This window comes from Bubalus kerabau, chromosome 1, assembly GCF_029407905.1.
Source record: "Bubalus kerabau isolate K-KA32 ecotype Philippines breed swamp buffalo chromosome 1, PCC_UOA_SB_1v2, whole genome shotgun sequence".
Taxonomy (NCBI): Eukaryota; Metazoa; Chordata; class Mammalia; order Artiodactyla; family Bovidae; genus Bubalus; species Bubalus kerabau.
In genome coordinates, this window is record NC_073624.1 from 152767612 (window position 1) to 152788776 (window position 21165).

Sequence of the window (21165 nt, forward strand, 5' to 3'; positions counted from 1 at the left end):
CTACTCCATCCTTTCAGGAACCTGTAACCTTTGACAGATATTCCTAAGCTCACCCTGGTGTCATCTGGAAGTCTTGTGGCATGCTCTCATTCTGTGATAATTGGATAATCTTGATTATCCCAATTTCTAATCAGCTACATAAACAGAATTAACACCAGGGTCACCAACGCCTAATTTCCTAAACACAGCACACAATTACTTCTTAGCTTTGCCCACACAGGGGCCAGCACATGTGTTTGTGCTGATTGTCTTATGTACTACTGAATAAGTATGTCTTTGTGTACACCTATGAATGTGGTTTGGTGGGTGTGGATATGAGTGTGGGTATGTAATCAGAACTCAGGTCTAGTCTTGAAGTCTGAATAATGAATGTATGGTATTTTACTTTAATTAGTCCCTGTGCATTGTTAGCCTCAGTTTTTGTCTGCCCTCAAATATGAGAGGAAGAATGAGTTCATTTCCTTGAAGTTTATTAACTGTTACTGAAGGCAGAGTAAATTCCATAAAAGAGCAGGTTCCATACAGAGCAGTGGAAGGGGAGCTCTGAGTTGGTAAGAAAAGGTGCTTGGAGTGGGGACTTCGAGTGAAAGGTGAAAAGAAAGATCTTTCCTTGCCTTTTCCCTCCATTCCCACAAGGATCCTGGATTTTCAGTGGGGGTATCCTGCTCAGCATTCCCTCTCCAAAATGGAACCAGAGAGGGGAAACTTGATACAAAGTAGAGGTGGAAACACCTCACAGCTCCTCTGTTTCTCCATCCAAGGGGATGCTAATATCCACATTGTAGTCTACAGGCTCCCCAGAGCTCAGCCAGGGAATAGGGGTTCGATTGAAAGAAGGCCTGTTGGAGAGGTTCTGGTTGTAGAGAACTAGGGGTTCGCTCAGTAAGGGCCCCAGGTCAAACTTGGGCATCTGGAAGGTCATGCGTTTGGAGGCCTTCTCATATCCACCATAAGGCATTGCTGTCCTGAAAAGGAGAAAAATGATTTCATTAAAAACCAGAACAAAAGAAAAAGAGTTTTTTTGTCAGTGAACTGTTACCCTGTTTGGAGGATGGAGAAGTCTGTGAATTCTAGTTTAAGATCATTTCTGCACTGCTTTTTCTTCTCCCTTAGTAATCCATTGTGCCTTCTGGTTTGCTTGTTTCCCCGAGGCTAATAAAGAGAAAAGTAGTCTAGAGGGTACTAAATAGTCTCATGGATAGCTGTGATCCAAACCAGTCACATTTCAGAGAAACTGACACCAAACACTACAGGCCCAAGGGTCTGAGATCACCTTAAATTGTAGAGACCTCCCTCAAAACCCCTACCCCACCTCCAGTGGATAATGTGTGCCCTAAATGAGAATAATTAACATTTCCTGGAAAATCCAGGCACCTCAGGACCAAAGGGCTTCCTTGGTAGCTCAGCTAGTAAAGAATCCACCTGCAATGCAGGAGACCCTGGTTTGATTCCTGGGTCGGGAAGATCCGCTGGAGAAGGGATAGGCTACCCACTCCAGTATTCCTGAGCTTCCCTGGTGGCTCAGCTGGTAAAGAATCTGCCTGCAATGCGAGAGACCTGGGTTTGATCCCTGAGTTGGGAAGATCCCCTGGGGAAGGGAATGGCTACTCACTCCAGTATTTTGGCCTAGAGAATTCCATGGACTGTATAGTCCATGGGGTCGCAAAGAGTCAGACACAACTGAGCAACTTTCACTCACTCACTCACTTAGGACCAAAAGCAAAAGCATTTCTCTAGTGCTTCCCTGTCCTGTTTTCACACAGTCCAGAGAAGCTTAGCTCCAAAATGATAGATATTTGAGCCTATTTGAGCCTTATTAAAGTAGGGAATGGGGCTTCCCTGGTGACTCAGACCGTAAAGAATCTGCCTGCAGTGCAGGAGATCTGGGTTTGATCCCCAGGTGGGGAAGATTCCCTGGACCAGGTGGACTATGGAATGGCAACCCACTCCAGTATTCTTGCCTGGAGAATTCCACGGACAGAGGAGCATGGTGGGCTACAGTCCATGGAGTCACAAAGAGTCAGACACAACTAGGCAATTAACACTTTCACTTCACATTTTACTTCAAAGTAGGGAATTAAGAAACAGAATCTTCAATAATATTATAATAACTTTGTGTGGTACGTAATCTATAAAAATACTGTGTCACTGTTGTACACCTGAAAACAATATAATGTAAGTCAACTATACTTCAATGAAAAAAGAAAAGAGAAATAGAATTCTACTACAAGGACAGTAATGAAAATTATAACTTTGAATGAAGGGACCCCCCCCCCCCCAAGAGGCCTTTACATGTGTGTAATATATTATTCCCATTTCACAGTCAAGGCAACCAAGGTTCAGAAGTAGGGTTACTTTCCCACACTGCTGCTGCTGCTACTGCTAAGTCGCTTCAGTCGTGTCCGACTCTGTGCGACCCCACAGATGGCAGCCCACCAGGCTTCACTGTCCCTGGGATTCTCCAGGCAAGAACACTGGAGTAGGTTGCCATTTCCTTCTCCAATGCATGAAAGTGAAAAGTGAAAGTGAAGTCACTCAGTCGTGTCCAACTCTTCACGACCCCATGGACTGCAGCCTACCAGGCTCCTCCGTCCATGGGATTTTCCAGGCAAGAGTACTGGAGTGGGGTGCCATTGCCTTCTCCCACACAGCTAATAACAATGAGCCAAAATTCAGATCCTGCCTCCTAGCGAATTTTTCCTTCATCATACCATGCTGTTTCTCTGAGCTACAGTGAAAAGAGCAAGAGCCTTCAATTAGGGCCCCCATATTACTCCTACGCCTCCTCAGTCTCCTTCTGAAACATCTGAACCAAAGTCTCCATTCCAACTAAGGACATGTTGCCATACACTGGAATGCATCAGGTTCCTTTCTCATCCCCCTTACCTGTTGAAGGACTTATACTTAGGGAGTTCAGCTTTGGCCCCGTAGGCCAGCAGGTCGATGCCAAGTTCCACTTTCTGCTGGGGGTCAATCCCCATGGCTTTCTCCCATGGGGAAATATAGGTCTTAAACACAGTGATATGTTTTCCTTCTCCACCTGCCTGGTTGTCTGGCAGCGAAGGGAGAGAAATAATAGTCAAATGATAGCAGTTAGGAGGAAATGGAAATTAGTCTAGAGCTCTGTACTGGAAAAGTCGCTAGGGGCTGGGGACCAAAGGTAAAACATGCTAGTAATTGCTTATGGTTTGTGAAACCATGATAGCCTGGAGTCAGACATGTGATGAATGAGAGAAAGGTGACTGAGAGATAGGACTTCTGGGTGGAATAGACATGTCTCTGTATTCCTCTGGACCCAGAAGACCCATCAAGATATCTCAACAGGCCTTTCCTGCATCCAACACCCAGTCCAGGCCTCATTCCTAGGGATTTCTCTGCTTTAGGGACCAGACACTTGACTCTTGGGTGAGGATACTTGCCTGTTCCTGTCTCGCCAACCTCTGCTGTGCCAGCAGCACCTCCTCTGCCCGCGTGGCCCCCAGGACCACCTGCACCACCAGATCCAGGGCCAGAGCCAGACCCAGAGCCCGACCCAGAGCCCTGACGATGGTGTTGCTGGTCAGAGCCATACTGCCCGGCAGAGCCACTTCTTCCTGCCTGGCCTCCGCCACTGCTCTTGCTGTAGGAGAATCCCTGGCCAGCTGTCCCCAGCTGTCCCCCCACTGTGGGAATGAACTTCTGGAAGCGATCCTGAAAAAAGGACAGAGTGAGGGGAAGGTTAGCAATGGGCACAGGGAATACCATAGCAAGTATGAACTCATCAGAGTCAATGGCCAACTCAAAGACGCTGAATCCTCTGAGACTTCCCCATCCACTAAATGTTAGTGGATAAACCTGACTGAGAGAAATTAAACTCTCCTTAAGGGATACAACACCTTTGGCTCAGTTCTTCGAGTTACATCTAGGATAGAGGCAAGTTATTGTCCAAACTCCCCTTTCCCATCCTTACCAATGCAAAAAGGATCGAGACTTCTGTTCCACTAAAATTTGAGAGATTGGGTTTGGCATGGAGAACCCAGCCTTAATTTGAGGAACTAAGGAGATCTCTGCCTCTCTCCCACCATCTTGTCTAACAGATAAAAAATGTGTCTCTTCCTCTCCCTTCCTCCTTTCGGTGCATAGGGAACCAGGACTTCCTGACAGTGAAACTGTAGTGGGTAGGGGGAAGGGTGGCCCAAAGGGCAACACTGGATTCATCCCCAAAGCCTAAAAATAACCCTGCCAACTCCTTCAGGAGGCTCTCCTGGCCACCCACCACGCACACCCCCATGCTCCACCCAGTGTAACCAGACACAGGCAGGGAGGAGGGCTTTTGGCCTCCTAAAGTTAGATATGGCCGGCTCAGCAATTTTGTTCTGCTCATACATATGGGCCAATGGCAGACACTCCTGCCCCTGGCCCCATGTAGGCATCTATTTTCACTCTCCCCTGGCTGCTTGGGAAAGATGGAGGGGGAAGAAAGGAAATGGAGACGATCCCCTCCTCCTCAGCTGTAACATCTTGTGCCTGGCCCCTCTCCAATCCCTACTTCTCTTTGGAGAATGACCCTGACTAAGGGATGTTGGGCCTTAATGGATGGTTTCAGTCCCTGCATCTATGGCCCTTAGACTGACCCTTTAAATAAAAGAATGGCTCAAGAAGAGATGGCTATAAAAATTCACTTACCTCTTTCTAGGGTTGCCAGATTTTTGCACACACAAAAAAATCACAGGACACCAGTTAAATCTGAATTTCAGATACACAACAATAGTTTTTTAGTACAAATATGCCTACATATTGCATGGGACATATTTAGATATAAGAAAGTATCCATCATGTATCTGAAATTCAAATTTAACTGGGTATCCTGTATTTTCTAATTTAATTTTTAATGTCCCAAATATTTCATGTGACACACTTATACTAAAAAATTATTGTGTATCTGAAATTCAAATTTAAATATCTTCAATTTTTGTTTCTTTTTTGACTGTGCTGCATAGCTTGTGGGATCTTAATTCCCCAACCAGGAAGAGAATCCAGGCCCCTGGCAGTGAGAGCACCAAGTCCTAAGTACTGGACCATCAGGGAATTCCCTAAGTGCCTTCAATTAAGAAAAAAGAAAGTTACATCCAAAATATTGTGTGAAATATACTTTACAAAAAAACTATTTGTGTGTATCTCAACTTTATTTTTGTAATTGAAGTAGAGTTGATTTATGTATAGATTATATACCATTTAAAGGCATTATAAAATATTGGCTTTATTTCTGGTGCTGTAAATCTATCTCCATAGCTTGTTTAGTGTGTATCTCAAATTTAAAACATAGGACCGGGCATCCTGTGTTTTATCTGGCAATCCTATCTTAAATACTTAACCATACTGGGGAGGAATTTTCTCTCTGAAGGTGTGGTACTCCTCACCCTGCTTCACCAGCTCTAAGATACAAATTTAGTTTCGGGGTGGGTCGTAATTCACCCTGCATCTATTGGAGGCATGTTATATCTGAGGGGTTAATGAGTTTATAAATTTGCAGGGAGGGGAGGCTGATAATATTTTGGAAACTCTGGGCCTGCCAAGAAGCTGTCAGAAGAGGCACTAGGCTTTGAGAGCTGTAGAGTTCTGAACTCACCATTGAGCTGTCAGAGAAGACATCAGGGTGGTTTTCATAGATAAACTTGTCCACACGCAACTGCCTCAGTTTGAACATCTTGGAGCCCCGGTTAGTAAGCAGCGACAGCTCCTCCAACATCACATCCCTTGGGACACTGATCTTCTTGCCCAGGTTCAGGCCTGAGCTCTCTTGTCCACCTTTCAGGGAGGTGGGGAGGCAGAGACAAGGGAAAGAGGAAAGTGGGGTTTTCTAGTTCCAAATGCAGCTGCCATCCACAACTAAGTGTGTGTCCCAGTAGAGATCACTGAGGGAACCAGATGCTGTCTCTGATGTCTGGTTAAATTCTGTCTAGTCTATGAGGGATTTCGATTTCCTGGGTTTGGAGTTGGAGAGAATGCATGGGAAATGGGGTATAGAGGGGAAGACGGGGAATACTAAAGTGGGGTGGAGAGGGTACATGGCGTAACAGAGGTATGGGGTACAAGGCAAAAGAGTAAGAAACATCATAGGTGGAGAACATTGGGGAAGCCTTAGTGTGGGGGGAAGCCCAAAGGCCACCTCTAAATATAGACTCCTGTCTCAACTTCTTTCCCTTCTCTTCCTCTCATAAACTCTGGCTGCAAACAGCCTCTCGGTATTAGGAGAGCTCGTCTACCCCCAGGAAAAATGTTCAAGGAATTTTCCGTTTTAAGTGCTCAAAGCTCCTTAGTTCTGGGGAAAGAAGTAAGGAAATTAAGCACTTATTGAGACCTTACTCTGTGCCAGTCTGCATCATATATGTTTTCTCCTCAAACACACCTCATTGACCTGTGGGTCCTGTTGTCTTGGACCTGTGCTGGGTAACATGGCAGGGATAGTACTGTCTCAGATTACAAGGTGAAAAGGGTGGAAGGGGGAGTAGTCAGTGTTAAATTCTTTCTTGTTCTTTCTTCCCCACCCCAACCCCTGTAAACGCCACCACCACCCCAAATTCCTCTTGTCTCTTCATGTCTCTTCACCTTAAGACATATACAACCTTATGATATTTCTGGAACTCTTGGGCCAGAGATACTCTTACTAAGAAGTCCCATACTAGGTAGGTGCGAACATGCCATACCTCCAGTGAGTTCCATGATCAGCTTGCTCGATTTCCTCTTCTTATTGGGGGCTGGGGTCCCTGAGAGTGGCATTGTGGAGGTGGTTGGAGCCTGAACAGGGTGGGAAGGGGAAGCTGAAGGATCGACAGGGTCTACAGTGAGTGTCTCCAGTAAGGTAATGCTTAAGAACTTCAGGAAAAACATTTCATTAGATTTTTCAGAGAAAAAGCCTTCCTTGGTTGCTCAGACAGTAAACAGTCTGCCTGCTATGCAGGAGACCTGGGTTTGATCCCTGGGTCAGGAAGATCCCCTGGAGAAAGAAATGGCAACCCACTCCAGTATTCTTGCCTGGAAAATCACATGGACCATGGACGGAGGAGCCTGGCGTGCAACACCCCATGGAGTCGCAAAGAGTCTGACATGACCGAGCAACTCACACACACACAAAAGATGAAAACCCATTGCTTTATGGCTTCTCTTCTTAGGAAGCAGAGCAGAAAGTATAGGTGTACCCCCTGTTCTTACCTCCTACCAACCTCTCTGTTCAGCTGTTTTACACAGAGATGGTGCAGGGTTTAGGAACACAACATTATGTTGGGAATAAAACAAATTACAGGTAGGGCAATGCACCCACATTTCATTGGTTTGGCATGATATGAAGTTTTTATTTGCATGGGGCTCTCAGTTTGGGGCTGTCATTCCAAGTTCTAGTCTCTTAGTTTTCCCCAAGCCCCAAGGCAGGGGTGAGGAGGTGGGGGTGGAGCAGAAAAAATGTTCTGCCAGCATTGAGGAGAACCAGCCAAAAACATTCTCCATAGGATGAAGAGGTTATTGCCCCTCCCTTGGGCCAGCTGGATCGTGGCCTGGGAGGTCACAGCACTGCTCCTGCTCTCTCAGTCACTCCCCTCCCCAGCCCTGACTGGACCCTAGAACCAGAGTGCAGAGGGAGGTCAGGGGACATTTGAACCTCGATGCATATCAATTCAGCAATATCACAGCAGCAGAAAATTCAGGGAGGACAGAAACATAATCATAGGACCTGGCAGTGGATAGGGACAAGCTGGAAAAATATACAAATTCCAGCCCCTCCTTCACAGAAGCTGGGTCTCAGCAAAATGCTGTCTTCTGCTGAGTCCTGTCTCACAACACACCTGCAATCCTACTCGCTTAGTGGGGTCTGCTGCAGCTGGAGCCCAGGAACTGCTAAATGGACTTTCCCTGTACTCCTCTCAGCCCCAACCAGGTTCTTATTTTCCACCCAGCCTCTCAGTCTCCACCTCTCTGCCCATTTCTTCAGTGCCTCCCCCAACATCTCAGTCCCCCGACCCTCTGGAGTCCTTCTCCCTCCAACTCTCTGTGGCTCCCCTCAACTGGACAACTAGGGAATGAGTATAGATGGAGGAGGTGGGCAGCTCCCCTGGGATCAAGGGTCACTATTAAAGACACAGACACAGACATGAACAGAAGGCGCTCCAGCCCCTTGGGCCATCAGCTGGAGACTTACCGGCTGTTCAGGCGGTGGTCAGCTCTCCCTGGGGTCCAGCAGCTCTGGAGGACTGAGCTGCTGTGACTAGAGAACCCGAGCTAGGCAGGCGTGGGGGCAGCACTGGCAGTGGGGGAGGGAGCGTGGTTATTAATAGAGATGATGAGCGCAAGCAGCTCAAATGGCACAGGGGGTACTGAGACCCTGGAACCAAGATCCCGCCCTCCTTGCCCAGAGGCTCTGGAAGCATAGGAAAAGCCTTTGGAATTCTCCCACTAAGCTGTCTGAGCCAAGGATCACTCTGCCCAGGGACTCCCCTTCCTTGGCACCTAGAGGCTCAGATCCAGAGAAGCACTCAGGGAGAAACTGAAAACTGAGAAGGAAAGAGGAAGCAGGCAGCAAGTGGTGGATAGGAATTCGGAGTAGGAGAGTGAGAACCAGGAGAACGTGTCTGGAGAGCCATGCAGAGCCAATGTAGGCCGGGGCTGGAGGGACATGTGGGTGCATTTTGGGGCTGGGGAGGCTTAAGATGCTATGTCTGGAGAAGGGAATTTCTGTTCAAAATGTAAGTGCCCTTTGAAAGTTCCTGGATAAGCGGGTCTTTCTGCTGCGAGGGCCAGATCTTAGCAGGATAAGGGACCAAATTAACCAAATCCTGTGCTTAGGCTGTCAGGGATGATGTGGGGCAAAACTTGAGCCAGTTTCCTCATTTTTACCATTTGCTGTTGGGGTGCTCAGCTCAGCCTACTCAGAGGACAGATGTTACTTCTCCCTGGATAGATATGCTTCTTCCTGAGAAGGACATGGAGGCTTCTGACCTGCCAGGGCTTTACTCTCTGAGGTTCCTACTTAGAATTTTCTCATGGGATCTGGACTATCCCATTCACACTGGTCTAGAGAAGCCTCTGGGCTGGGGCACAAGCTTGAGAGCACCCTGGAGGGAAGTCTGTCACTTGCCTGAGCCCTTTCTCAGTAGCTGCAAGAACATTCTGGATCCTCCTGTCTTCTGCTCAGGTTTTGCAACCAGCTGCTTCACCTCTGCTGTAGCCACCACCATGCTGTAGCCGCCTTAGGAAGTGGCTTCTATAGCTCCCAGAATACCATTTTGTCCTTCTGTGAGCTAGCCACTTTTCCTGACCACGTCCTTTTCCCATCCTGAACTTTATAGGTTCAGGTTAGGGGCCAAAAGTTCTCCCTGCTCCCCTCTACTTGGCCTCTGACCAAACCCGTTTAGCCTCCAGATACCTCATCTTTTGTCCTTTTCCTCTGTTCTCTCCTAACCCAAACAAGCAGTTAGACGAAAAAACATAAGTAGCAAAATGTGATTTTGTCATCATAACCATCCTCCCCTCAAAACCCACAAAAACCAACCAAAATTTTGGTCGTCTATGATTGAGTACCTAAAACTATGTGAATGAAGACAGAATATGTATTGTAGGCTTTCTGAGCCCTTCCTTTGGAATTCTGTGTGTGTGCATGCGTGCATGTTCAGTCCCTTCAATCGTGTGCGACTCTTTGCAACCCCATGCACTGTACCCCTCCAGGATCTTCTGTCCATGGGATTTTCCCAGCAAGAGTATTGAAGTGGGTCGTCATGCCCTCCTCCACCAGAATTTTCTGAGGCTGCTTACTGGTGACAGGATCAGGGTCGTAGGCCTGGTTATTGGCACAAATCTGCCCCCTGCTGGTAAAACTGGGATAATAGAACTTCCTTTCTCAAAAGTCTAAGTCTAGCCTGCTTTCCGGAGAAGGCAATGGCACCCCACTCCAGTACTCTTGCCTGGAGAATCCCATGGACGGAGGAGCCTGGTGGGCTGCAGTCCATGGGGTCGCTAGGACTCAGACACGACTGAGAGACTTCACTTTCACTTTTCACTTTCATGCATTGGAGAAAGAAATGGCAACCCACTCCAGTGTTCTTGCCTGGAGAATCCTAGGGACGGGGGAGCCTGGTGGGCTGCCGTCTATGGGGTCGCACAGAGTCGGACACGACTGAAGTGACTTAGCAGCTTAGCAGCCTGCTTTCCAGTCAGTGCCTTTTCTTTTATTAGTCTCAATCCAGGCTGATCTGCCTTCTCTCTCCCTCTTCCTTCTCTCACCCCACCTTCACCTTCAGCCACTGCCTTCCCTTCATTTCCTCCAGGCAGTTGGAAAATGTTGATGGCAAAAGGGTTAGAGGGCCTTTTCCAATTGTCTTGGTTCTGTAAGCTGAGGCCTCATCTGAGAAGTATGGAGCAGGGGACGGAGAAGGGGAGAATCTAGACAGAGGGAACCGAATGGAGGTGGCTACATGGGGGCAGGACAAAATTGGTAGAGAAGAGCAAAATGCCTGGGGGTGAAGGGCAAAACAGTAAAAAATAGGAGGGCAGGAGCTGAGAAAAAGATCAGGGATCAGGAAAGTGAATTAGATAAGATGAAGGGGAGACCTGGATTTAGGCAAGAAACTAGACAAGATGACAACAGAAGATATAAGCATAAGTTTATTCTTGTGCACAAACCAAAGCACTGTGGTTCACACTCAATATGCAAAGGAAATGATCAGTTTCCAGGTCAAGCAGTAAAAGTGACTGGTGGTCATGGTGAGAGGGGAGTCCATATCTCTCTAAGACAGAGATCAGGACCTCAAGCTGGAAAGGAATAAGAGCTAGGATTTGAGGGATGGGATAGCACTAAAAAGAGGTTTTGGCTCTGGGTGTTTCCTTACCCTTTCCCAGGTAGTTATGACAAGCTGCAGAAGACAGAGGAACAGATTCACAGGAGGGAACACAGATATACCTGTTTTTTCAACACTCAGCACACATTCTCGCATCCCTCTACCATCATCCCCCTTCTCTCTAACAAATACATACTTCTTCCTCATATTTTCTCCCAGTCCCCCTTTTGTATATGACTGGATTCTTATTATCCAATTTTACTCCACCAACACTGCACTCACCCTAACCATGCTCCTCTCTAAGGCTCAATCCATTTCATTCATTTCTGTCCTGCTTCTGGCTTCTACCTTACTTGCCACATTAAGGTTCTTTTCCCCTTTCTTTCTGTCTTAGGTTCATGAGGCCATGAAGCCAATGATTTGGTCATTCTCAGAGGACATTTTCTTTCTTCCATTTCCTGGATGCTTTGTTGCTCAGTATGGGCCTCTCAAGTTGTTAGCTTTCTGAAATTCTGAGGAACAGAATTCTTAGTTCTATTCCTGGTCTAACTGATGTAACTCAACCCATACAAATTGCCCTGGTCCTTTGTGTCTCCTCACACTCTGTGAATTTCACAAGACGCTCTACATTTGCTGTAGATGATGATATTTAACTCTAGTCAACCTCTTTCTCCCCTCCAGACATTCTATGTGAGGACAGCTGACTCTTCCTTCATCAGTGCAAAGGTGAGACCCAGATTGGGTCTTTATTTAGACCTCTCCTGTTACTCTTGCCTCAGACAGAAGAGCACATCTGTGTTCATGCACACACTTGCACATACACACATTCACAGACATACACATGCCTAGGAATATACCAGCCAAGCTGGGAAAGAAGAGTGAGGAACAGCGAGTAACTTAATGCAAATAGGGGTCAGTTCAGTCCCTTTGCTGCCTGTCTGGTGGTGAGCTTCTCTCCTGAGGTCTTAGTAGTAACTTCCCTGTGTGTTTCTCATTGAATGTTAAAACAAGGCCCACAGAAAAAGGCACAAATGTAAAGAAATAGGACCAGCACAGGAGTGTAGGTAAAGAGACCTAAAGACAGAGATCCAGGCAAGAAACTACAAAGAGAAGCACAGACACCAAAGCAGAGAGAGTAGGTTGGAAAGCAGCAGGGAGGTTGGGAGCCAGGAGGAAGCTGGGGAACAGGACACCAACTACAAAACTATCTCTGGCAGGGGGAAATTTAGTCTGCTTGGGGTGGGGGGGCAGGGCAGGGAGAGCGTTGGGAAGGAGAAGCAATTTTAGGAACTGGATGTTCCACCTCCCCTTGGTCCTGGGAGCTGTGCCCTGTTCAGTGGTGGCCCGCCCCAGGCCTCCACACATGAGCCTGCCATCCTGTTCTGGTAGCTGAGAACCGGGGCCTGGCTACTTGGAAGCCACAGGAACTGGGGGAGGTCCCAAGACCCCTGGGAGACTCTGGAGGAGGGGGTGGGCTAAGGACAGGGGCTGAGGCTAGCTCTGTCCTCCAGATGGGCTCATCCAATGTAGTGGCTGCCCTGGGGGCAAGCACAGTGGGGGCCAGGGGTTCCGCAGTGGGCTGGGGCGCTGGAGTTGAAAATCGGCGGATCTCCTGGACTCTGGCGGTTTTGGGAGGCCCTGAGGAGGTGGGTCCAGGAGTCGGGGGAACCTCATCAAAACAGAACATGGCAGTTTTAAGCTGGTAGGGCTGGTGCCGCATGAAATCCAGAGCCTTGATACCCTGTTTAGTGGCTGCCCGAGGCCCTTGGGATTGGGTCTTACTAGGGAGAGTTCGGGCAGCTTGGGGGAAAAAGGGTGAGAGCAGTGGGTTGTAAGCAATAGGAGGTGGAGCACGTATATTGGGTGAATATTTCCAGGAAGAGGGCAGTGAGGGGGTGGGAGAAGGGCTTCTGGGCCGAGGGCCAAGGCCAGGACCAGGTGGAGCTTCCACCACATACCTGTCCGCTCGGCTCTGACGTTTGGCAAACAGCTCCCCTCCCCTCCCCTGAAGCCTTGGTGTTTCAGGGATTCCAGCCGAAGGGGCGGCCCCGTTCACTAACCCATCGAGGAACCCTCGAGAAGGGGGCTTAGGAGCCACTGGGGGTGGAGTCTTAGGAGTCGTAGGGGGTGGGGTCTTGGGAGCCATTGGAGGCGGGGTTTTAGCTGTCACGTGAGGCAACGTCTTGTAACTCCTGCCCCCTGGTGGCTGCATGAAATTGCAGGCTTCAGCCCCGAGGCTCAGAGCATCCTCCTCGGCACCAGATTCCGCACCCCCAGCCCGGGGCTTTTCATCCAGGTTTTGCACCAACGATAGCAGCTCGGGGTTGGGCGAGTTCTTCGTCTCCTCTTTTCCTGACCGGAACATCTGCTTTCGGGTTCCCCGACGCCGGGCCTCCTGGAGGATGCCCGTGCGAGCAGCTGGCACGGAGATGCGTTGCTCCCGAGCGCTGGGGGGCTCAGGGGCCGCGGAGCTAGGGGCAGGCGCTTCTGGGCGCGCAGCAGGTCGCAGAGGCGACGACAGGAAGATAGAAGCGGTGGAGGTCATGGCAGCTCCGCTAGCTGGGGCGGGGGCCTCTGGGGCTCCGCCTGGTGTAACAGGACGGTTAGGGGCTGGGATGTATAGGGAGCTGGTGGCCGTCACGGGGCCGGAGGGGCGTGGGGTGCTGGGGGAAGCGGGGACTGGCACGTGGCTGGGAACCCCTGAAGTGAGGCTGGGCACAGGAGTGGTACCCTGCGGAGGAGACAGGAAAGGCGGTGGGGCGGAGCTGAGGCCTCCCAGGCTCTCATTTGCCCTCTTGGGAGCTAGAGGCCGGAAAATAACTGAGGTGGTGCCTGACCGCTGCCCTTGTAAGCCGGGAGTAAAGGGCCTAGCTGAACGGTTAAATATGCTTGGAGCTGAGGTAGAGGTTCCACAGCCAGGGAGGAAAGGTCTGGGGCTGGCCACAGGGGCTGGCGAAGGGCTGGATGGGAGCAGAGCCGCCTCTGGCGGAGCGCTTTGTGGCCGAGGTGGAGACTGCAGGCTCTGCCCGATGAGCGTGGCCACTGGACCTTCCTGGGCCGGCTGCTGGGTGATGGAGGCTGCGCGCTGGCGCTGCTGTTCAAAGAGTTGGGCCCCTCGCCCGGAGGCCTCACTCAGCCCCCGGCCCTCTGCTGTGCCTGAGCTCGGCCTGGCTAGCTCCATGTCCAGGTAGGGGCTGTCCCAGTCGGACTGGTTGGTGAGGCTGCGGGCGTCGGAGAAAGCCTCTTCGTCCAGCTCGGACTCACTGGTTGGAGGCAAGCCGTCCTCCTCCTCAGCGCCGGTCCCCGCGGCAGCCCCAAAGCTCACTAGGGTGTACTTCTTGGCTCTCTGCCGACGTTTCTTAAACATCAGTACCCCCTTGGAGTGGGGATTGGGGGCTGCAGTGAGCAGGGCTGCAATCGTCCGGCATTTGGTCTTGGCCTCCTTCACACTCCTCTCTTGGAGGCTCTCTGCCCTTTGTAGCTCTGAGGAGAGGAGAAGGCGGGTGGTCAGTATGCATCTGTGAGCCCCAAGGCTCTCCCCCTCCTCCCAGTTCCTTTAGGCCTCTACCTCTGGCCTTTTCACTGGCCTAACCCACAAGGGCTCTCCTACCTGCGGCAGAGTCCTCTGACTTGGGGCAGAGTGGAGGTGAAAGGTGAAACCAAGGACAATAGAAGGGAAGGCAGAGCCTAGTTGGCTGCCCTGACACCACTCTGACCACACAGCTCTCCTCCCTCTACTCTGCTCCTGTCTTTCTGGAAATCACTTTTACTCACACCACACGCTTGTCCCCCCTCTCGCCTCCATTTCTGGCTGGCAATGTGAGGGAGGGGGATGGGGGGGTCACTTCGCATGGTAGGCAAGGACATGAAGCAGGTCCTAGGGTAAGAAAAGATGAGAAGGGACACTTCTCCCACCAGAGACCACGTTAGAGGGCTTCTCGGAAAGTTTGGGACTTCCCCTTTTCCTACCCCTTACCCTATACTAAGGATAAAAGGATCCTTAGCAGTGGGAATCTTCATTCATAATTTCACTACCATCACGTAAGCCACATCATATACATTCACAGAAATAACTCCCACACATCATTTCAACAAGAATATGGCTCTAGGGAAAGGCACCTATGAGCTTATGTTCTCAGATGTATTTTTCTCCCTCATTCCTATATACTCTAGCTCATATACACCCCAATTAATAGACACGTGTAAATCCATGTGTCCACACAAAAACGTAACATGCATAGCCCAGGTAGCTCTTCTTCCCAGAATTCCCCTAGCCAAGACACTGTCACTAACAGTTGGGACAAAATTTCATGCCTTCTAACCTCCAAGGCACTCCTTTGTGCCTTAAACCCCTGCTACTCACAGCCAGGGATGGCCTCAGATCCGAGATGCAGGAAAAGCCAGAGTGTTGCTCTCCAAGGCAAGCTTCCAAATCTTTAGGATATCTCAAGGTCACCAGTTGATACAGTCTCCTTTCCCCCAAGCTGAGGGTAGGAGTGGGGTGGGCTTCTTTTAGAGTCAAAGCTGCCCCCTATATTTCAAACCTTCTAGGTAGAGTGCTCAGGCACCACCACCAGGCAGGCACAAAAGGACTGTATGCTAAGGGGGAGCCAGGACAGGGCCTCCCAGGCCATGTGGGGCCTGGGAGGTGGGGCCAGGAAACGGGAGAGGCTGCCCTGCTGCTAGGACCCTGACTTGGACACAGTTACTCTCTAATCCATGATCTCTCATTCCTCCTGAAAAATTCTTGAAATTCCACCTACTTTCCACTCAAGATATCAAGCTCCTTTCTAATTTGGGCGGTCATTCCGCCCATTCCAACATTTGTACCACACAATAGTACTAGAGATAGGCACTGGAGTCATAGCTTAGTTCAGATTTTGGTTCCTGGGAAAGTTACTTCATCTCAATGAAGTTCAGTTTCCTCATCTGTAAATGAGACTAACGGCTACCTCACAGAGTTGCTATGAGGATTCAGTGAGATAATGTAGGTCAGTTTAGCATTTAACCTAAGGTCCACTATGAGTAATCATTACTATCAAAGCTTTCTTGATACTAGCTGCACACAAATGTCTTGTTCACTCATATCTTCTCCCAGAGACTCCTACACACATGCTTCCATATATTCATAGAGTACTCACACTTCTCTCTCTCACACACACCCTCTCTCCATGAGTTTTCCACAGTTCATGTTGTCACAAACCCCTGTGACATGTGGCCATAGCATTAGCCCATCCTGAGAAAAGGGCAGTGAAACTCCTGAGAAAAGAAGGAATAGGAAGGCAACAAGGAGAAGGGGGTAAGGGGGTAAGATCTTTCCCAAAGACCTCCCTTCCTATAGTGTTGATATAGTCCCCTTCATTCTAGATTCCAGAACTCTCTTGGCTATGGGAGGGTAGTACCTGCATAGAATGGGTCCTGGAGCTCAGGAACTGGGTTTGGGGCTTTGTCGCAGCTGGCTTGGCTGAGGGGCTCTTGGCTGATGGGCTCAAAAGTCTCCATGCCGAGAAAGGCAGTGTTGGCTGGAGCAGGACCAGCTTGAGCCACCCCCCACGCCTTTTAAAGCCCCTTTGTCTTGGCCCCTGAGCTGGCAGCTGAATGAGCTCACTGTGCTATTTTTGGAGCCTGGCCCCTTCCCTGCTCTCAGCTGCCCCACAAGCCCCGGTGTGATGGACATGGGCACCTGCCTACCCCTCCCCCCCAACTCCAGTGCACTGAACAATGAGGTCTGCTTGGCTAAAAATATCCCTGAGCCACTAACTACAGTCTCATCCAGCATGATGGGGAAGGGAGAGGGTGCTAAAAGGAGAATTGGGGTTAAGCATGGGATCCTAAGTGTATATCTGGAATTTCTTTGTGGGACTTGGGACACTCTCAGGAATGTCAGAGGGTGAACTGTCACGTCCTTAGCCTCTATTCCAGACTCAGAGGCACAAAATTCTATTGATCAGGAATCAGAGTGGTGGGGGAGAGGAGCGAGAGATGAAAACTAGAGGGGTAATCCTGAGATTTCCAAGGTGATGAGGAAGGAGTCCTGTGGGAGGTGTAAGACAGGGAGAAACTTCACTCTTAAACCTTGTACTGTAGCTCACATCAAAAATAGTAGAGAGCCTGAGATAAGTGGAATAGGCTTTTTCTGCCCAGGCCTACATTATCGCCTGAGATAAGAAGCCAAAGATCTCTCCCTCCACCACTTCCTAGGGATCTCATGACTATTCCATAGCCTCCCAGTCCCCAGGAATCTTCATGGGATTAGAAATGCCAAAGGCAGCTCTGATGTTATGCCTGTAGTAACACTGAGGAGTCCCTATGTCCCTGTCCTGCTTCTAAATACTCCCTGCCCCATGTCTGTGCTCCCCTCATCCATCTGACATCTAGCAATGTCACAACAATAGGCAAACTCTTCATCAGTTCATGTCCCTTTCCAACTTCCCTACTTAGGCCATTCCTGGGTTAGGTTGAAGGAACCCCCTGTATCTTTTTATCCCACTGGTTCAAACAGCAAAAATAATGGGGATCATGAGACTAATTATTTTCCCCTCCTTTTCTCCACCTATTCCCAAGACTGTATTCAAGGGAAGCATAAGGTAGATATTGATAGAATGTATGGTTAAGGCAGGTTAGATTTAGGACTCAAACTGAAGTATCCTGAATAATGAAAAGGAGTTCATGCACTCACTGGCTTGTTTGGCCTTCTGGGTATAGGTGGTGGTAAGATCTTCTGCCACTGGGTGAGGAACAGGCCCCACCATAGGGATGAGATGAGGGCCAGGCCGGAGAGGGCCATGGGGCAACAGCAGGGCCTCGGCAGGGGGTGGCTGAAGAGTTGTCCCATCCTCCCAAGATGGGGAGCTCACACGACTGTCACCCTGGCTGGGAGGGCCAAGGACAGCAGGTGCCGGCTCTGCAGGGCTGTCAGACAGGTAGACCTCATCCGGTGGGGCTCCTGGAGGGGTGGGCCTTGTGGGGCCTCGGCGGCGGGGTCGGCGCGGCTTTTCCTGGGTGGCTGGGCCATCAGCATCACTGTCTGTCTCTCCATAGTAAGCCTCACTGTCAGGGGGCGAGAGGAGGCTCCCAGGCTGGAGAGGCTGGGGAACTGGAGCTCCTGGGGGCTCAGGACTCAGTGGAGACAAGGGTGACCGTGCCTGAAGCTCACCCGGGGATGGAGATCGCACAGGTCCCTCGTCCTCTACCCTGGATAGGAAAGATGACAGAACTTGAGAAATGAGCTGGATGACAGATAGCTAGAGAGATCTGGAGGAGATGGGAGAAGGCTGTATGGGGAGAGAGGGGACTGGCATTTGGGTGAAATGGATGGGCTGGATAGAGTAGAGATTTGAAGATGAACTGAGAGGCAAATCTGCTTGGCAGGCTTTGAGTGGAAATGGGCTTAAAGAAAGATATGATGATGAAGAGATAGGCAAGGGGTCTAAAACAGGCCCACATACCCACATTCAAGTGCTCTGAGAGGCATACACAAACATCCATGCTCCAGCAAAATACACAAGCAGAAATAGGTACCTGTTAGTAGCTGAAGTCAGGTCAGTGAGACATAGAGCTGAGACAGGCAACAGAAGCCCTGGACTAGGGGGCTGGGGATAGGCTGGGGTGGAGGAATCCATACCTCCGCACAGTGAGAACAAGCTGATTCCCTGAGGCATCGATAAGGCCCATGGCACTGGCATGAGAGAGGCTGGTGCAGGAGACCCCATTGATGGCCAAAAGCTGATCCCTCTCTCGGAGTCCTGCTCTGCCCGCCTGGCTCCGTCTTCGGATCTGAGAAGGTGTTGGAGGAGAGACTGTAGGTGAGGGAGGGCTCCAAGGGGGAATAGAATGAAAGGAGTTAGGACAGGAAGGAACCATGTGTGGAGGGGATTTTATTGGGTTAGCCAAAAAGTTTGTTCAGGCTTTTCCCTACTATCTTACTGAAAAATCCAAATGAACTTTTTGGCCAACCCATTACTTTAGAGGATAATAAAGGGTGGAGAGGGGCAAGGGGTGACAGTTAAGGGGGTCAATCTAGAGGGAAGACGGTGCTAACTGGAGAAAATAACATCGTATGAAGGGAGGTAGGGTAATCGCTAAATCAAAGAGGTTGGGGGAAAATGCCTGGGAAAGACATACTGGAAATGGCGGTTGTCGCCTCAAGGCTTTCCTCCAAAGGAAATATCTATACTAGCCAATATTCTTTGTCTTCTAGTCCTTGGAATCCTAGGCACCGTTATCTATACAGTCAAGATTTTAGAACAGTATTCCAGACTGGAGGGAGTCCAGCAGATTCTGAGATTGTGATTGTGTGTGTGTCGTGTGTGCACACACACACATATGTTAAAGTAATAATAGTAGTAGTGACTATCATTTACTGAGTGCTTACTAAATGTTAGGCACAGTGCCAAGCACTCGACATGTTTTATTGAATTTAATCCTTCAGAACTTAGTATCCATGGAGTAGGTACTATTATTACCTACATTTTACAGTTGAGAAAAATAAGCTTGTGCTATGAAACCAAAATGGTAACAACTTCATCTGACAGGTCAGATCTTGCCATAACCCTCCTAGTACCTAAAATAAATCTTGCCTAGTGAGAGAAGGGATCTGGCATAGGGAAAGAGGACTGAAGGCAGGGGCAGGGCTGGGCTGAGCTGGATGAGACAGCTTCAGCTCATCACACACCAATTTAGTTAGAAATGAGAACCTTCCCTACATTCCTAGAGTTTAGAGTAGAGAGGCACAGACCCAGGAGATTGGAGGGTCAGCTCTGGGCCTCTGCTCCTACGGTGCCACAGGGAACCGAGCCAGAGGCTTTCTTTTTCTCTGCTCCCAGAAACCAGGTATTCCCTTTTCTATAGCCCCCCACAAGAAGCCACTGCTCAGATACTATTCCCGCCACCCCGTCAGATTTGAGCATGCTCCCTCGACCACCTGCCCACTCCCACTCCACTTCTTCACAGCCTCCCACTTCTCCCCTATAGGCCATCATGTGACTTTTCCCAAGTTCCCTTGGGTTCCCCTTTCCCTGAAACCTCAATATAGGCTCCCTTACCTTGGACACCTGTAAAGGTTTCCTCTGCTCGGCCCCCCCCTGAAGTCGGAAGCCCCAGGGGGCTCCCCCTGACAGTGTGACCAGCACCTCCTCCTCAGCACCCATCGCTCAGCTTGGCCTATGGCCCTCGGAGTTTGGACAGCGTCCCAAGGAGAGAAGTCGAGGCACTGGTACCCCGTCCGGCCTGTCTGGCTGTCCTGCTTCTGCTGCCCTAGGCCTTCCCCCCCACACCACACACCACAGGCAGGCAGCCTGGCCCTGAGATCAGTACAGTCCACACACGTGTCCTGTCAATCGGAGCTGCGCCCAAAATAGTTACCGGCTGTACTCCCCTTCCTCCCCCAGCTGTGTTACTCCCAGAGCTAATTATAGTGAAAATTTCTGCCCTCCCCGTCCCCCATTCTTCTTCATGGACTTTTTATTCAGGACTCAGAGTACTAGCTCTGTGGGCTCTATCACTAATGAACATCCTTTCAGGGATGGTGCCTTCCCTGATGGGGTCATGGACTGATCCCAGCTGCTTTTCTCCAAAGCTGATTCCAAAATGGCAGCAGCAGGGGCCTCAATTCTCGAGCAAGGAATGGCTGGGTTTGTCCCACAGGTTGGCAAGCTCTCCAGAAAGACAGTGCCCCTCTGCTGTGTGAATTAACCAATTAATCAAAGTGGATATTCATATCCCACTTGCAGTGCTGGGTACAATGTAGAGAAATTCTGACAAGCCCACTCCAGCTGAAGTACTGCCTGCTTCATAAAGTTTTCCTGACTGTCTCCCAACTCCCTACCTCTAGAATTAATCCTTCCTTCCTCTGGGCAAAATATGTAGCTTGTTTATATGTCTGTTATTGTAGTTTTCAGCCAATATTAGTTTGTTTATATGCCTGTCTCCCTCCTAGATTGTGAGAGTCTTGAAGGCAAAGACTGTGTGCAACAGCCAATCAATAGCCCACAGAGCAATGACTCTGATGTAACAGGTGCTCAATGTTTGCTGAAATAAATTACCTTTTACAATACATAGTTGGTCGTGGAAAGGGGGGTATAGATAGCTGTGCCTAAACATGCCAACCCATGTTAATAATACAATATTTACTTATTTTTAGGTTTCCATTACATTAATGTCCCTATATTAATATTATGGTGCTGTAATTATTAAAAGCTACAGAGTTTCCTGGAATAGGTGCTCTGCTAGCCTGCTAAATGCTGTTTGCCTTGGTGTATGATGTAGTCATGGAAAGCTCTTGGAATTTAGAGTCAGAATTGGACTTGGATTCTTGTTATATTATTTCTTAGCTGCGTGACCTTGGGCAGTCACTTGACCTCAT

At 49.5% G+C, this 21165-nt stretch overlaps 2 protein-coding genes across 7 annotated transcripts; both read right to left on the reverse strand.

Annotated features, from left to right (window-relative positions):
- Positions 1-449: 449 nt before the first annotated feature.
- Positions 450-6800, reverse strand: MYOZ1 (myozenin 1). Its single transcript, XM_055536072.1, has 5 exons — positions 6687-6800; positions 5609-5787; positions 3420-3690; positions 2887-3052; positions 450-965 (listed from the first exon to the last, which is right to left on the reverse strand). Exons 1-5 carry the CDS (start codon positions 6757-6759, stop codon positions 734-736), a joined length of 921 nt encoding a protein of 306 aa, XP_055392047.1. The 5' UTR covers positions 6760-6800; the 3' UTR covers positions 450-733.
- On the reverse strand, positions 6741-20110 carry SYNPO2L (synaptopodin 2 like). Of its 6 annotated transcripts, none has more exons than XR_008698413.1 (6): positions 19847-20109; positions 18427-18578; positions 17482-17996; positions 12761-14285; positions 8171-8272; positions 6741-6777 (listed from the first exon to the last, which is right to left on the reverse strand). XR_008698413.1 is itself a non-coding variant. In XM_055536060.1 (5 exons), exons 1-5 carry the CDS (start codon positions 19949-19951, stop codon positions 8251-8253), a joined length of 2319 nt encoding a protein of 772 aa, XP_055392035.1. In that variant the 5' UTR covers positions 19952-20109; the 3' UTR covers positions 8161-8250. The 6 variants fall into 6 exon arrangements, 4 of the variants coding, with proteins under 4 accessions (XP_055392035.1, XP_055392015.1, XP_055392038.1 ...); XR_008698412.1 differs by having other exon boundaries at positions 6775-6800; positions 19847-20105; XM_055536060.1 differs by lacking the exon at positions 6741-6777 and having other exon boundaries at positions 8161-8272.
- Positions 20111-21165: the final 1055 nt, after the last annotated feature.